Source organism: Carassius auratus, chromosome 26 (genome assembly GCF_003368295.1).
Source record: "Carassius auratus strain Wakin chromosome 26, ASM336829v1, whole genome shotgun sequence".
Taxonomy (NCBI): domain Eukaryota; kingdom Metazoa; phylum Chordata; class Actinopteri; order Cypriniformes; family Cyprinidae; genus Carassius; species Carassius auratus.
The window spans coordinates 4320144-4336989 of record NC_039268.1 but is presented as its reverse complement, the minus strand read 5'-3'; the positions used below and the strand labels follow the sequence as shown (position 1 = coordinate 4336989).

General features: G+C 34.5%; 1 protein-coding gene across 3 annotated transcripts in view; it reads left to right on the top strand.

Moving 5' to 3' along the window:
- lrba (LPS-responsive vesicle trafficking, beach and anchor containing) overlaps positions 1 to 16846 on the top strand; it is a 240783-nt gene that overhangs the window by 47163 nt on the left and 176774 nt on the right. For all 3 annotated transcript variants that reach the window (XM_026203763.1, XM_026203765.1, XM_026203762.1), the window contains exons 10-21: positions 906 to 1039; positions 2189 to 2297; positions 5414 to 5566; positions 5692 to 5860; positions 6673 to 6752; positions 6845 to 6907; positions 8636 to 8733; positions 9519 to 9611; positions 10265 to 10373; positions 11024 to 11105; positions 13727 to 13850; positions 14006 to 14198. In XM_026203763.1, coding sequence (XP_026059548.1) covers positions 906 to 1039; positions 2189 to 2297; positions 5414 to 5566; positions 5692 to 5860; positions 6673 to 6752; positions 6845 to 6907; positions 8636 to 8733; positions 9519 to 9611; positions 10265 to 10373; positions 11024 to 11105; positions 13727 to 13850; positions 14006 to 14198 — 1407 coding nt within the window. The remainder of the gene's footprint in view (positions 1 to 905; positions 1040 to 2188; positions 2298 to 5413; positions 5567 to 5691; positions 5861 to 6672; positions 6753 to 6844; positions 6908 to 8635; positions 8734 to 9518; positions 9612 to 10264; positions 10374 to 11023; positions 11106 to 13726; positions 13851 to 14005; positions 14199 to 16846) is intronic.

Below are 16846 nucleotides of genomic sequence, written 5' to 3'. Positions count from 1 at the left end.
ATATTTTTATTGATTGACAGCACAGTTTTTCATGTTCTGCCAGCATAAACATTGGGTTGTGTTTGATGCATTTTGAATGCATTTGAATTTCTTCTGATTTAAGTATGTCTCAAGAGAAAGTTATGTAACAGGATAACATAAATGGGTCTGGAAAGCATCCACATTTTTTTTAAGTTAAATATTATTTAATTCCAAGTGCACAGATGTTTCACAGCATACGTGAGTTTATGAATGTATGGCTTAATTAAAACCTAAGAAATTATAAAATATTATTTAATAGATATTGTAAACAACAGTTGTTAATTGAATTAATAATAAATGAAAAAGTATTAGACAATAAATTATTATTATTTGTTATTATTACTTGAATTATTTATATTGTGTTGGCAAAAATATTTGCAGGATAATTACAAATCTCAACTGAAAAATAGATGTTGTCAAGCCCTGGACTTCATAACTGAATAATAGGATATATTCTATAAAATGACCAGTGGGAACAATAATTTAGCTTAAATCTCTGTTTGTTTGTTTGTTTGTTTTTTGTTAATAAAGGCTTCTTAAGTTTAAATGACATCTTCACATGCTGAACAGATGAAATCGTTCTCTCTGACAGTGGTTTTATGGATGTGCCATCTGGGAGAGCACTGGTCTGATTAGAGGCACATTAAGAAGGACCTCACAGCTGTCTTTTTTGTATTTAATTATACACACCTCCCCATCTTCATGCATACAGAGCACAGATTTGGGAAATAACCTTCTCATTCAGGAGTAGTTGTTGCAGAACGATAGGAAGATGACAGTAATATGAATTATGTTGACTGTAGGGTATCTGTGTTACAGAACATGATGATGTAATACATAAAAATTACCCAACAAATCCAACATCAAGCCTTTCTGTGTTTCAGGACGTCAAAGCTGTGGTCACACACTCAGTTCAGAGTGCCATCCATTCTATTGGAGGAGTTCAGGTCCTTTTCCCCCTGTTTGCACAGCTGGATTTCCTCCAGCACAGCGGTGACGAGCTGAACACCTCCGTCTGGTGAGAACACCAACTCTGCCTGGGGGCAGAATGAAAATTAGGAAAGGGATTCTCAGCGGGGAAAAAAGAATGAGCTCTTCTCAGTTTTAGCCTGGCCAGGAAAAACTGAAAATTAAGTTAATATTGTCAGTCCGAGAGTTGCTATACCCAGTAGACTCACAATAGCAGCTTTTTAAGGAGAAACCATTAGTCTGTTTTTGGCTGTAGGGTTTTTTCCTCAAGGGGTCAGTGCTCAGTGTCATTCGCTGTTATTTTGTGTGGACATACCATTGACTAGGAGCCAATACGAAGTTAAATATTTAACCATGATTGGCTGTAGTACTAACAAATGAGTGTTACCTGGACTACAAATACCTCAGTCAAGAATTTGAACAGTTTTTTTTTCTTTCCCATTATCATAATGACAGGTTTGATCTGTAAATATTTTTGCATAATCACTTTGGAGCAGCTATTTATAATTAGAAATAATATTATTTATCTCATTTGACCTGTGAAATTTTAGGGATTAATAAGAGTTAAGAGATTACTCGCCAAAAAATAATTGAAAGCCATTATTGTGTTAGATGAAATAAGCAATGAATAGACATTACAAAAAAGTATTTTTGTTGTTGATTAATTTATTACACATGAACATTTAAGCCTACACTGTGACCATAACATTGTTCAGAAGTTGCAGCTGAAGAGGTGTTTAGGTATATTTACTGTTAACAGAATGTTCATAGATGGCATGAACATTTAGATAAATAATGCTCCGAGACTAATGGGGTTTAAAATGTGCGTTAATGGTTTTGAAAATAAAAAATATACTCTCTAACCACTAGGCCGCGACTTCACCAAATGAATGTGCTAAGTTGATAGGCCTAGTGAACATTTAGGACTTTTCTCAGTAGAGCACAAAAAAAGATCTTTTGCAGAATGTTCAAGCTGTTTCCAAGGAAAAGCCCTATTATAGTTGAACGTTTGATTATTTTTTTTCCCCCATTGTATCTCAAATCTCATTTATAAACTGTGAAACATGGCATGTCGTGTGAGCCAGATACTTTTGTATCTTTTATAATGTTTTTATAATTGTTATTTATCATTTTGTTGTTAGTTCTGCTGAGTCTTTCTCTACTGAAGCTCACCTGTTGCATGCTTTTTTTTCCTCAGTTGCACACTATTGTCATTTGTGATGGAGCTGTTGAAGGGCTCTGTAGCTATGCAAGAGCAGGTGCTGGCCTGCAAGGGCTTTCTTGTCATCGGTTACGCACTGGAGAAGGTAAGTGCCAAACACGAATAAAACTTTATGCATTGAGTATTTTGAACATGTGCATCCAAAGGCAGTTTAAAGGTGCAATGTGTAATATTTACAACGACCTATTTGTAGAAATGCAATATAATATTTATAACTATGTTTTCAGAGTGTATATTACCTTAGTTTGAGCTATTTCTATCTACATACACCTCGGGCCCCCTTACATGGAAGTCACCACCATGTTTGTACAGTAGCCCTAAATGGACAAACTGCTCTACAGAGCGCGTCTCGTCACTTTGTTGTTTTTGCAAATAAAACAAGTACATTACAATTTGCAATAACATTGATTTATTGAATAATTAAGTAAATATAATGTGTTTATTTACCTTTGTAAGGAAATCTCATTGCTCTCTGCTGTCTTTAGCGACTTTACCTGTGTCAGCCACCGTAGCTTCTCTAAAGGGAGGGGTGAGCGGGGGACTGAGCTGTTGGTTGCAATTCTCAATCTCACCGCTAGATGCCGCTAAAATTACACATTGCACCTTTAAGTACTGCTTATGCTGTAACATAAGAAAAAAGGAGAAAACTGTCTTCTTAATGTTCGAAGTAAGCTTATATTCCCAAAATGAATATATGAGAGTCCTATTTAAACATACTAGCATATGCCTGCAGAAGCTGGGTAACACAGAAATAGAAAAAAAGTGGAATGCTTAAGAATATTTAGTACCGCAGCAGCGGATGTCACGTGATCATCTGTTTTATAACAAAGAAAAACACTTTATATACTCAAACCTTGACCTTTACCTTTAGTCCCCTTCTTTCTTTTCATTTTAAAAATTTGTTTCTCCTTTTAGTTTATGTATATTCACTTTCTTTCTTGTCTGGCAATTTGTTACTCAAACCTTAGCCAGCAGTAAAACATCCTTGACACTTAAGGTCTCATCTGGCCTCAGGTTGTCACATCAAATCGTTACACTCAATGACCACAGTAATCTTAAATAATACAAATAATAAAATAATATATATGCAAGTCTGTATCTGAAGACCCTAAAATGTGCAAATGTAAAAAGCTTTGGACATGATTAAGGTGCTTTTGTAACTATATAAACTAGGGATGCTCATTTCGATTAATTTTCCAGACCGACAACCGCCGCTCGTTAATCGATTATTAACCGTTAACTGATAAGATTATAATATTGAATTGGCATTAAATACAAATAAAATTGACATGTATCTGTGACCCTTTAAAAAAATACAAACAATTTTTTTTTATTTTTTTTTCAAAGGGTTTATTCTAAGGTGCAAAGTGCAAACAGCAGCATACAGAACAGATCAACAACAGAACCTGGATTCAGTTTAAATTTCCACGCACCTGCAGCATTTCTGACAGTGAGAGAAAAATAGAATAAAATAATACAAATAAAAAACAAAATAGGCCTACACTAAATATATATTTTTAAACTTAAATAATTAACAAATTAAGATGCCAAAAAGAGAACACTGAATCCGTTTGAACGAAGCTTTCAAAAACTGGAAATTTTTTTCGTTAGACTAAGATTTTTCGTTAAATAAAAATAGCAGCCCTACCTCAACACCCTAGATGTCAACCTCTGCTTCTGGATAATCAGTGCGTTATCTCCTCAGATCGCTGTGCATCGCATCTTCTCCCTGATAACATGGAGGGCAGAGTTTGTTGCCCTTCATCACTCGAAGCTTGTGGGTGTTTGTTTCGTAAATGGTACTGCATCGTACTTGTTCTACTGCTGTATTTTAATATGGCGCCGCATAATTTACAGGTAACTTCGTCGCCCTTTCTGTTGAAATGATCCCATACAGTGCTTCTTTTCACTCACTTCATTTTGCTTCCCTTGCTTGAAAAAAAAAAAACAATTCTGCAGGCATGTGTCACGTGTGTGGTTGTGCGTGCCGACGCGCTCTGTGAGTTAATAAATATAAGCTATATAGTAGGCTATTTTATTTTTAAACCATGCAGCAAACTAAAAAAAAGGAACCTTAAAAAAACGTCTTAAACCGTTTAACTGATAGTAGTAATCGGTCAAATTTTTTACTTTCGGTTAACGGTTAAACGGTCAATATGAGCATCCCTAATAGAAACTCAACTTCAAAATTTTAAATAAGTTCTAAATCCAGTGAAAATGAAAAAATGGTAACAAAGTCTAAAATGATTTATTCAATATTTAAACTGCAGGTAAATATTTAATTTTAGGGAGTCACATTTAATTTTCTCCCCTGCCCCCCCCCCCCCTTTTTTTTTCTTTTGTTGTTAAAGTATATGCTTCTACTGGGTTAGCAGGACGTGGCTGTGGTGATATTTTATACAGGAATGCTAGTGGCTCTTTGTTACAGATGGATTCAGATTTATAAACTGAATTAAGAGATTCATGCAAAGGTTGATAAAACCAGCAACACACTGATTTTTCAACTGGTACATCTTATGTATGTATGAAACACTAATTCGTTTGTTGCTTTCATGTCTTACAGTATGTTTTATTTTTCAGTTAAATAGTTTATTTTGCCACTTGTGTTATATTTTCTTTATAGTTATAATATTGCTACTCTTTTGGCTCTCTTAAGAAAGAGATTTGAGTCACAAGAGACCAAACTGATAAAATGAAGATTGAAAAACTTGTGTACTGTTATTTTAGAAAATAAGTTGCATCTGAATACGTCACACCAGGTCAGTATGGCATTGCTGTGAAACAAATAAGTAAATAAAAAGGCACATTTTATTACTACATTCCAAAGTAATGTAAAATAGCAGTAAAAAAAAAAAGTATATGCACCCAAAACAGTTAAAAGTTAAATTGAGCCTTTTAACTGTTTGGTTAATATCCAGAATATCCAGTAATTGTCCTGTGCTGCATCTTTAAGTGTAAAAAAGTAAAAGGATTCTCTTGTGATTGTTAGGACAGTGAGTCATCTGCACGTTGGCAATCAGCCCAGGTGTTATAAGGAACATTAGAAACACGTCTACAACAGCTTGCAAGACCTGACAGCTTCAAAAAAAAATCTGCAAATTCTGTTTCTTTCTCTCTTCAACATTTTCTGATAATTTTTTTTTTTTTTTTTAATAACTTAATTTTATAGATTTTGATTTCATGTTTGTATTTTCTTCCCAGTCTTCCAAAGTACACGTGACACGACCTGTGCTGGACATTGTCCTTGCCTTCGCCCGTTATCTTAGCAACCTTCCCACTGGAGTTTTGCTCTTGAAACAGCTGTGTGACCACATCCTCTTCAACCCTACCATCTGGATTCATGCCCCAGCTAAGGTACCTTACACATTTACACAAACTGACGCTGCTGCAACATGCTAACTTTATAGTTTGATCAATTCTTTGTTCTCTCAAATGTGACTTTTCATTGGTGGTTGAAACTGATTTGCTGCCCTCAACAGGTACAGCTGATTCTCTACACCTACCTGGCCACAGAATTCATCAGCACTGTCACCATCTACAATGCCATCCGCAGAGTTGGAACTGTACTGCAGATCATGCACACACTCAAATATTTCTACTGGGTTGTAAACCCACTGGACCGCAGCGGAATCACACCCAAGGGTCTTGGTAAGAGAACAGTCTGCTGCAGAACGGCTAAACCAACTTCTCAACATGTCATCATGAGACTAGGGAATAAGGGTCAGAAAAGGTCCATGTGAAGCTACAGTGGTGTCTAAAAGTCTGGGAATAGAAAACAAAACAAAAAAACATTCTATTTTTTACATTTAATACAGTTTATTTTTGGTGCAAATTATAGTTATAAATTAAATTATACAGTATGGGTATAAGATCAGTAGCTTTTGCTTATACTAATAATTTGATTGGCTAGCGTCCTGCTGCAGCTTAATATTTGTAATGCATCTAATATTTCATTATTTTTAATAATCATTAATTATTATTCATTCTCATTCCTTAAATTGGTTATAAAACATACTGTCATTGTAAATATCCTGTGTTGAAAATAGTCATTCTTGATAAAAAGGACAATGCAGGTTTGCGCTCAAGATGCTGTGGGAAAGCATCCATTACATGATACCTGAGCAATTTATCTTTGAGTGTGTTTTGTGTCTAATTTGCACAGTAGACTGCTTTCTTGATTGTCTCATTCAAATCTCATTACATTAAATTAATAATACACTGAGTTTTCACTCAGTGTATTATTAATTTCATGTAATGAGATATTCTCTTCATTTTGCTTGAAGTTCTAAAGGATCAAAGTTGTAAATTACAGACTAATTTTCCTTTAAGACCCAGAACAAAAACAAACAAAACAAAAAAACAAAACAAAAAAACATAATGAAAATGGATTAGTATCATCACAATCTATGCCCAGGGAATATTGTTTACGTGACTTTTGTTTGCTATATATCCTGCATCAGATGGGCCAAGACCCAATCAAAAGGAGATTCACTCTCTTCGAGCATTCCTGCTGCTGTTTGTCAAGCAACTTATCATGAAGGTACGTTAGTGTGGCCATAACATACATACAGTTTGAATAAAACAAATCCGTAAGTGCAGTCCAGGTAATGCTTGTGTGTTTTGTAAATGTAGGATCACAGCGTGAAGGAAGACGAACTGCAGAGTATTCTGAACTACCTGCTCACAATGCACGAGGTATCCTAATGCACCTACATTCATTTCAAACATTTCTCAATGCATCCATTAAACCTGTAGCAATTTATGGTAAATCAAGGCAGATGATAAATTTTTCATGTTTTTGTTACACTGTATAGTCTGGTGTAACTGCCACCAGATGGCGCTTGGTTCACACAGCTTTCTCTCTTGTACATGTTAAAAAAATGGTAGTTTACCATCATGCCACTTCCAGCAAATGCTCTATTCTCTCTCTCTCTCTCTCTCTCTCTCTCTCTCTCTTAATTACATTTTTTAAATTCAGTATGTGCTTTATTGGCATGAGATTTGTTACAATGTATTGCCAAAGCATAGTGTTTACATCGAATCTAGAACAGATAAATAATTAAATGAATGAATGAATACATAAATAAATACACACGTTCAACAATAATTACACACACACACACACACACACACACACACATATATATATATATATATATATATATATATATATATATATATATATATATATATATATATATATATATATATGTGTGTGTGTGTGTGTAATTATTGTTGAACGTGTGTATTTATTTATGTAAATACACACTATATATATATATATATATATATATATATATATATATAGACAGAGAGAGAGAGAGAGAGAGAGAGAATGTGAAATAAAATAGAACAAAGAAATTCATGAATTCTATAAACAACTTAAAATTTGCGATGTGTATGTGGGTGAATCACTGATTTGTTGATTCCTCCCTCTTTTTGTGATAGGCATCAGTGTATCTTGCTGCTAGTAAGATGCAGTCTTGTTTTTCACTTAATAAATATTGAAGTTGTGTTTTCTTGTTTAACATTTTGAAGTCGGGGCAAAGCTGGTGAGGACGTGTTGCTCTGTCTCCTCTTCTTCATGTTTACAGTAAAGGCAGCCAGTGCTGTCGATATCTGCCTGTCTCTATAGTCAGAGTATGATTGCTCAGTCTGGACTTCGTCATTTTTCTTCTTAATTTATAGTCTTTCACTGTACTCAGATATTCTGGAGTTGTGTAATCTCTATTTAGGGCCAAAAAACATTCAAGTTTACTTTGTTGTTCTATTTTGTTTTTACTCACGCGTTGTTCGGTGTGTCCTTCTGTACTCTGAGGATACTCTTACAGAACTCAGCATGCAGGGCTTCAATCAGATTTTTGTCCCATTTATCAAATTTTCAAGTTTTCTTTTTAACATCAGCCGAGGCTCCGCTCAGGGCTCCCGTAGTTTCGATTGGGCTCAACCCTCCCCCAGCGCTTGCCATAGAGACATGCTGCAGAGAGAGAGATGTTTCGCCCTATGAAATGAACAAGACCGTGGTAGCATAGGCACACCCGCCAAAAAGCAACCTACTCTTAATGTAGATATTGAAGAGGGTTGGTGATAGTGGGCAGCCCTGCCTCACTCTTTCTTTATCTTTCTCTGTCTTTATGTATAGAATATTGTCCTTCTAATGTTTTTAAAAACACAATGGGGCACCAATTTTTATGCTTTTTGAAAGTGGCTTTTACTCACTAATAATTCATAGAAGCATATCTAAATGTAATGGATTTATTCCAATGTTAGGTTAATGCAGACACAGATTACAGTGTAAAATCCCTTTCTTAATTCTTACTACTATAATCAATTTGCAGTGCTGTCTTGAATGACACCTGACTCATACATGTGCTTATTTATTTTATTTACTTATTTTATTTATTTATTTATTTTTTTAAACAGGATGATAATCTGATGGACGTTCTTCAGCTTCTGGTGGCACTGATGTCTGAGCACCCTGGATCAATGGTTCAAGCCTTCGATCAGCGAAATGGAATACGGTGAGAGCTGTCGTTGTCCCTTAAAAAACAGAAATTATATTCTTCAACCCATGTTTTTATTAAAAACTATAAATAAAGCTGGGGAAAAAAAATCTGACAAATGAATTTGAATTAATCACTGTGGAATAATGCGAGGCCACAATACCTCATTCATAGCAGAGACATCTGAGTCCTGCTTAACACAACCTATAAAAACACTTTCATAGGTTCACCTGATACCTATGCTCTTATACGGCCTGCATTTACATTTCCAAAGCCTTATAGACATGCTAGTTCCACTGACAGCCATGGGGTTAAATGTGCACACTAGCAGGGGGGGGGCATCTGGACGGCTCGTCATGATAAAACAGAGGGCCTCACTTTCATTTTAGATCTGACAACCTCATTCAAATCACACTTCCATCAAATCCTACTCCAGAAGGATATAGGCAGATTTATTTTAATATGTAGACAGTGTAATAGTCTCGGTTTCATTTGAGTGTACACGTCAGCTCTTATGAGATCTGTGTACATACCAGACTGCGTCGCTGCTCTTTGCCTTTGTCAGAAAGAAACACAACCAACATTCAACACCATATTTAAACTTTACCTAATTGCACATTTGTTTTAAATATCTAATAAATATGATCATGCATTTTATTTTTTAAAAGCCATTTATTTTTTATGTACATTTTTTTTTTTAAATGTACTTTATTTTTTAAAATGTCCCTTCTAAGTTTATTTTGTATAATTTTTTTCCCCATCTGTTGTTAAATGTTTTTTTTTTTCTCTTTGGTGAATAACAGGGTCATCTTTAAGCTGCTCGCATCCAAAAGTGAAGGGATCCGTGTGCAGGCACTCAAAGTCTTGGGCTACTTTCTCAAATATTTGTCACCGAAGTGAGTTTCTTCTTTATTATTTGAAATAAGGGCTTATAATAATACTGTTAATCATATTAGTAACAATAACACGTTAACCTTCTATTAATATGTGATTCCTGTACTGTACATGATTCAATCCGACTGTTTACTTTACAAAATGTTTCAGTAGTGGATGGTCTAGCTATAAATATTTAGCAGAAATAAGCTCCCAGCATACCATTACATGAGTTGAAGGCTGATTTTTTTTTCTTTTTCTTAAAATGCACGATTTAAAATAAGCGACTTGGTTTTTCCCAGAGTGAACTCAGCTGAGTTATTTTGATAACAAATTACCCTCACTCCACTATTAATTCATGCAGCATGGAAATATTTATGCACTAATGTAGTCAAAGTCTGTAGTCGTGCGTGAGTATTTTTCCAAATGAAGTGTCTGTGGTGTTTGATAGATAAAGCTCACTTTCATTTGTAATCCCATTTGCTCCATGTGAATTTCCCCCAGTAGGAATCTGACCGCCAAGTGTTTTTAAAATAGATGCAGCTTCGTTCCGTGACTACGGAGATGTTTTTCAGCCGCTTTGGGCTGCAGTTATGCCCTGTTGGGGCTCCGGCTTTATTTGAAGTAGATCACAGTGTGGGTTTGGTGCTGATGTTTTGGATGCCATGCTTTTTAGGGCAAAGTCAGAGGTCATGCTGGCTCACGGCCTGTTCTCTCTGCTCACTGAACGATTGATGCTCCACTCAAACCAGTTCACAGTCACAACATACAACGTGCTCTTTGAGGTCAGTCTCATATAATTTTTTTGAATTTTTTTTTTTTTTTTTTTTGGCTGTAATATTATGTGAACATCACCAAAACGTTACATTTTACCAGTTGCATTTTTAAGGCAAAAAGGCATGCTCTGGACATGTGGTGCACATTTCAAACAGGCATATTTGGCCTGCTTTGAACTGATCTGATCTTCCACTTTTTTTGTGTTATCTATCAGTAAAAAGTGGCGAAACCTCTGATGTTTTTAAAAATTTAAAATGAACTTAAATAATTTAAATATGATTTTTCTGTTATCTGTACTTTAGGTAATTTAGGGAAGATTCTTCACAGATAATTTTAACTGGGCTACTATTTTGAATTAAAATATTCAATTATTGAAACATGCTTTTATTTGCTTTCTCTCATATTTTAGATTTTTTCTTAAATATTCATGAGTTTTTTCTTCTTTTTTTTATGTTTGGAAATGTTTTGCCCCAAATTTAGCTGAAATCCTGATTTTAAAAAGTTTTTGCCAGTTGGATAAGGATTGTTTTGAATCTGTTGTTATATATCATGGTTGTTATTTTTATGTAACTGTGTACTCATTCTAATCTCTAATCTGGATTTTAGTGCTTAACTAGATATCAGTGATGAACCAGAGCTTACTTGTAATTTTCTCCAGATTCTTACGGAGCAGATCTGTACTCAGGTCATTCACAAACAGCATCCAGACCCCGACTCCTCTGTGAAGATTCAAAACCCACGTAAGTTATATTACACACAGACAATCTTTATAATAATTAAATGTGCATGTGTTAGTAGATTCAATCAATATTTTTTTTAAATGGAAAAATTCTAAATAAAATAAAATTCTAAAAAAAAATTATATATATATATATATATATATATATATATATATATATATATATATATATATATATATATATATATATATATTAAACTAAAGTACATCTGACCGTTTTTATTTTATTTTCTTTGGTTATGTATTTGGTCTACTTTTTTTGGTTTATATTTAGTTTTTCAAACAAAAATTTATCTTTACCTGCATTTCTCAGAAAAATCACAAATTATAAATGTTAAAAAGAAATATACACAAACACCGAATACAATATTTACACTCATCACCTCATTCAGAGATACAGTAGCGGTCAACATTATGCCGGTGCGTTCTAAACCGGCTCTCGTATGTATGAAAAAATGTCCTTACACAAGAGACGGCAAGATCACAAGTAGTGTCTGCCGCCTATTGTAAAATGGCTTAACTCTGCTTATTTTTACTCATGATTTACAATAATAGTGTTAAGCGAATCTCATTTCATATTTCTGTTCCTGATGCGGTGCACATCAAACAGTCACCAGTATTTTCTTGCGTCTAATGGTAAAGTATACGGTTACCACAGACAAATGAAGCTCGTTTGATCGTCACAATTACTCAGATGATGAACACATTAAAAACTAATTAACTTCCCTTTGTAGCACTGCATTGCATTTTTCACTGCAATGCTTTCATTCGCAACCAGCTAGTTTCTGAATATTAGATGGTTGAATTCTCTCTTATAATGAGATGCCTTTAATTCCAGCCTCGGTTTATGCTCAATTTTACATGTGTCTGATTTAAATTCGGAACAGGATTTGGCAGCAATCAGATGCTCTGGTTTTAATGTAAAAAGTGAAACTAATATCGTATACTGATGCATATCGGACCTTTACCTAATGAAGCTTAATTCTGAGGTACTGCAGGCAGCTGATTAGAGCTGTATTTACATGGAGATGTGACCATGTACACAAACCACTTGCCAGTCAGAGGGACGACAGTGAATCACAGATCCTGAGTCGGTTTTAGAGCGCCCAGATGGAGATGGTAGACCGACCGAGTCTGATTCAAGGCCATTTCACATATGATCAGAGAGTGAGCACAGCACAGTTTCAGCTTTCTTCTGTGTCTCCTTGATTTGATCTGTGTTGAAGCCTCTAAATGGCTCTGATTGCAGTCTTTAGCCATGTCAGACCCAATCAAACAAACTGAGGAAGCAAAAGTTTCTTTTAAATTAAACTCCGGGACAAACCAGGACCAAATGGTGATTGGAGAGCGAAAACCCCAGAAAAGTGCAGAGATACATGCAAAGGTAATTTTCTACTGGTAAGGTTCAGTGACTCTAATTTGAGTGAGTAAGGCGTAGAAACAACACAATTCTGCTGGAACGAGTGAGAGCATTGGTTACAGATGCCGTCGTGCTCTAAACTCCCTGTGACGGCTGAAACTTGAGCTGCTCTTCTCAACTTAATGCATGCAGACATTGTCTAGATAATTCATCTAAACAACCAATCTTTCCAGTTTAAGCTAACGCTCTGTTCCAGGAAGCCACGACTTTAGCTGCAGAGTTTAGACTATACTGACCTTATGATGTAGAGTATACTTTTACTCCCTCCACAATATATGCAGGTTATTTCCTCACTGAATGCAGAATGTTGGGGCAACAATTAACATGTATCCATTTTTATACAAATTTAGCTTTTCTTTCTCCTCCTTGATTCATATATATATATATATATATATATATATATATAGTTCATATAGTTATATATATATATATATATATATATATATATATATATATATATATATATATATATATATATATATATATATATATATATATATATATATACAGTAGTCAACATTTGAAGTGGATAAAAAAAGTTCATCAAATGCATTTAAGTTTCTAGGACAAATTTGATGAAAGGTTTTGATCCACTTCAAATGTTAACTATAAATGTGTGTGTGTGTGTGTGTGTGTTTATTTTTACATTGAGACTGGCATTTTTTTTTTATCTTATGTTCACCAAGGTTTTGTTTATTTGACAAAAAAATACAGTAAACTGTCAAATATTATTGCATATTAAAATAACTTTTACTTTATTCAGTATTAGATTATTTTTTTCTAATGGCAAAGCTGAATTTTCAGCATCCATTAGTCTAGTTCTCCGTGTGACAAACTTTCAGAAATCTTTTTTTTTGTTCATTATTGAAACACTTTCTTTGTTACATTATAAATGTATTTAATGTAACTTTTTTATGCATTATTCATGAATATAAAAAAAAAAAATACTGACCGCAAAACCGTTAAATGGTGTTTAGTATGCTTGTCCATGTATATTTTACAAAATTGTGCAATGTATGTAATAACAATGGAGTAATAATGAAGTAAAAAATGCAGTCAACAAAATCTGTATACAAAACTATATTGTGTAAAAACAAAAACTTAATGGTTCATAAGCTTTTTAAAAACTAGGCATTCAGATACAACGTGAAACAGTACTGTTCCTTCATGGGCATTAAAGGCAGATCTTTTTTTCCCATCAGAGATCCTAAAATTGATAGCTGCTCTATTAAAGAACGCTTCTCCAGGAGCCGAAAGCATGGAAGTACGGCGTATCTTCCTCTCGGATATGATCAAACTCTTCAACAACAGCAGAGAGAACCGCAGGTGAGGACACACACACACACTCACACACACACTCACTCGCACTCTTTAAATGAGGTATTTTCTATCTGTTTGTAAATACATCATACAATGGTAATTACATATGAATCTATTTTCTCTGAAAGGAGTCCAGGTTTTTAATGAACTTGTTTCTGTAGGAGTATTTTGCAGTGCTCGGTGTGGCAGGAGTGGATGCTGTCTTTGTGCTTTATAAACCCCAAGAACAGCGAGGAGCAGAAGATCTCAGAGATGGTGTACGCCATCTTTCGCATCCTTCTTTATCATGCTGTTAAATATGAGTGGGGTGGCTGGCGCGTGTGGGTGGACACACTCTCCATTACGCATTCCAAGGTTAGGACCCAAACACACACACAAAACAACACATGGATGGATGTATTAAACATGTGTTAGTTGCAGTCATGAATGTTTATTTGAATTCACCAAACTTGGTTCTCTTTCATAGAACACAGGAAATGATTTATGCCTACATTATTATTTGTGTTATTCATTTTATTATTATTATTATTATTATTATTATTATTATTACAACCGAACAACAGCTAATAGTAACAAATGAACATAGACTATATATATATATATATATATATATATATATATATATATATATATATATATATATATATATATATATATATATATATATTTTTTTTTTTTAAAGTTTTTGAAGGAAGTCTCTATTGCTCACACTGGCTGCATTCACTTAATCAAAAGTACAGTAAATTTAATGTTTTTAAATATATTTTAAAATGTTCTTTATTCTTTTGATGGCAAAGCTGAATTTTCTGAAACCACCTGTCTTTAGTGTCAAATGATCCTGAAATCATTTTAATATTTGGTGGCTTATTTGTTGTTCAAGTAACATTTCTTATTAGTATCATTGTTGAAAACTTTTATACTGCTTAATATTTTTGTGGAAACTCATAGTTTTTTTCTGGATTCACTGATGAGTAGAATAGGAATAATAGTATTAATTTAATGAAAAAAGAAAAAAGCTTGCTAACCTAAAACATTTAAATGGTTGTTGTGTACAAATGTTTGGACTTTGCCTTCTTCAAAAGTCCTTCAGGAAACGTCTATCACCGTGTCTCTCTTCCTTTCTTTAGTACTGACTGCACTCTTGTAGTTGGTTCCTTCTCTCATTGCCTTTTCCCCCGCTGTGTTCAGGCTCTCTGCCTCAGCAGTAATACACTGGCTTCTCACTGCAGAAAGCCGACTGTTAATATGCTCCATAATCAGCTAGACTTCTCAGATTAGGATCTGAATTCTTCCACTGCCAAACCCTCTGTTCATACTTTTATTTACAGATTGAATTGCTTCTTTAATGTATTTGAGAAACTCTCAGTTTTCTGAGCTTTCTAGCTTCAGAAATGTCTATTTTAAGATGCTCTATTGATATTGTAATATGGACATGGTTCCAAGCGTAGTGAAGTCATTTGGTGTCAGACTGTGGCTTTGGGCACCAGCTGCTGGCATTGCACCATTGCTTGGCTCTGCTTGAGTTCTTGTCACTGGCCACTTGGGGGTGCAGCTGTGCTATGCAGTGAGCTCTTTAGTGCTCAGTGTGCTCATTCATCAGCATGCACAGTCTTGTTACAGACTCAGATTTACTTCAAGTTTGTTATTTCTGTGGTACTACCGTCACCAAAGGGAATTGCATAAATAATGATGGGTTTCCCAAACAACTCTCATCTACTGTTGGCTGGACATACAGCTTCCACTGACTAGGCCAGTGTTGCTACTGTATGTCAGTAGTAACACAGAGTAGTTGTAATCAGAGATGCCCAAACCAGGGCCCATGGGTCAAAATAGGTTTGTGACGACCTTTGGTTTGACCTGGCAATGTCATTTTTTCAAAGGAGGAAAAACATGCAACTGAGGCGTTAGATGAACAGTCTTCATTCATCTCTTTGTTTGAACATTTTATATTTATTTTTACATTTAGAATGTAGAAACCTAAGTGAATTTTATAAAAATAAAATCTTTGTGTAATATAGTTATTATTGATTTTAGAATATTAGGATATTAGGCAACAATTGCTTTCAGTCTGCGATCAAAATTTAAGTTAGAATTTTGAGCCTTCATAGTAAAAAGTTTGGGACAGCTGCCAGTTGTCTCTGCATATTAATGTCATAATTGTTTTGTTTTTTATACAAAATCCACACTTCAGTTTTAAAGATGATAAAGCACACACACACACACACACACACACACTCAAAACAAAACTTGTTATTTATATTATTTATTTATATTTTCAATTATACTGCATTTCATAAAGAATTTGTATTGTGCAAATTGGCTTGCATTGTAAATAGTACAATAGTGTAAACTGTGCTACCAAACTTAGGTCAAAAGCATGCTAAAATGCATTTATGATAAAAATTATATCGATAATAGTAAATATAATGGTAATATGTAAAAACATTCCTTTAAAAAAAAAAAAACATCAATTTTATTTTTTTCAGTCATACTCCATAGTTAATTATACACAGTAAAACAAAACAATCTGTTGGTGGATTGAGCAGCCATAAAGTATTGCTGCATGCTTTGCTTTCATTCTTTTTTCTATCAGACATGTTATATTTGAGCGTGCTTGCATTTCTTAAGTAGCTCACTGCTGAGCAAGTGCACACAAATTGATCATTCCCCTTCCTATGGGTCAAGCCTGTAATTGCTTTTTTGCGCTATAATTGCACAAGATTAATGCAGGTAAGGTCCTGTTCTGTTTACAGCGTCTCTGCTCTGATCTAAAAACAGAAAAGGGGGTTGTGTGTATGAACTGAAAAGGTGCAGCAGTGCAGAGCTAGAGAGATACATGCATCTGCTGAGGGAAAAAAAGCTAAAGAAACTCAATTGCAATTTTATTGTCCGGCGTGATAGATTTCCTGCCAACTCTGGAGTAGGAGAGCTGTTTGTCACTGTAGCTCTCCCTTTCAGCTGCAGGGCCTGACTTTGTGTGTGTGTGTGTGTGTGTGTGAGTG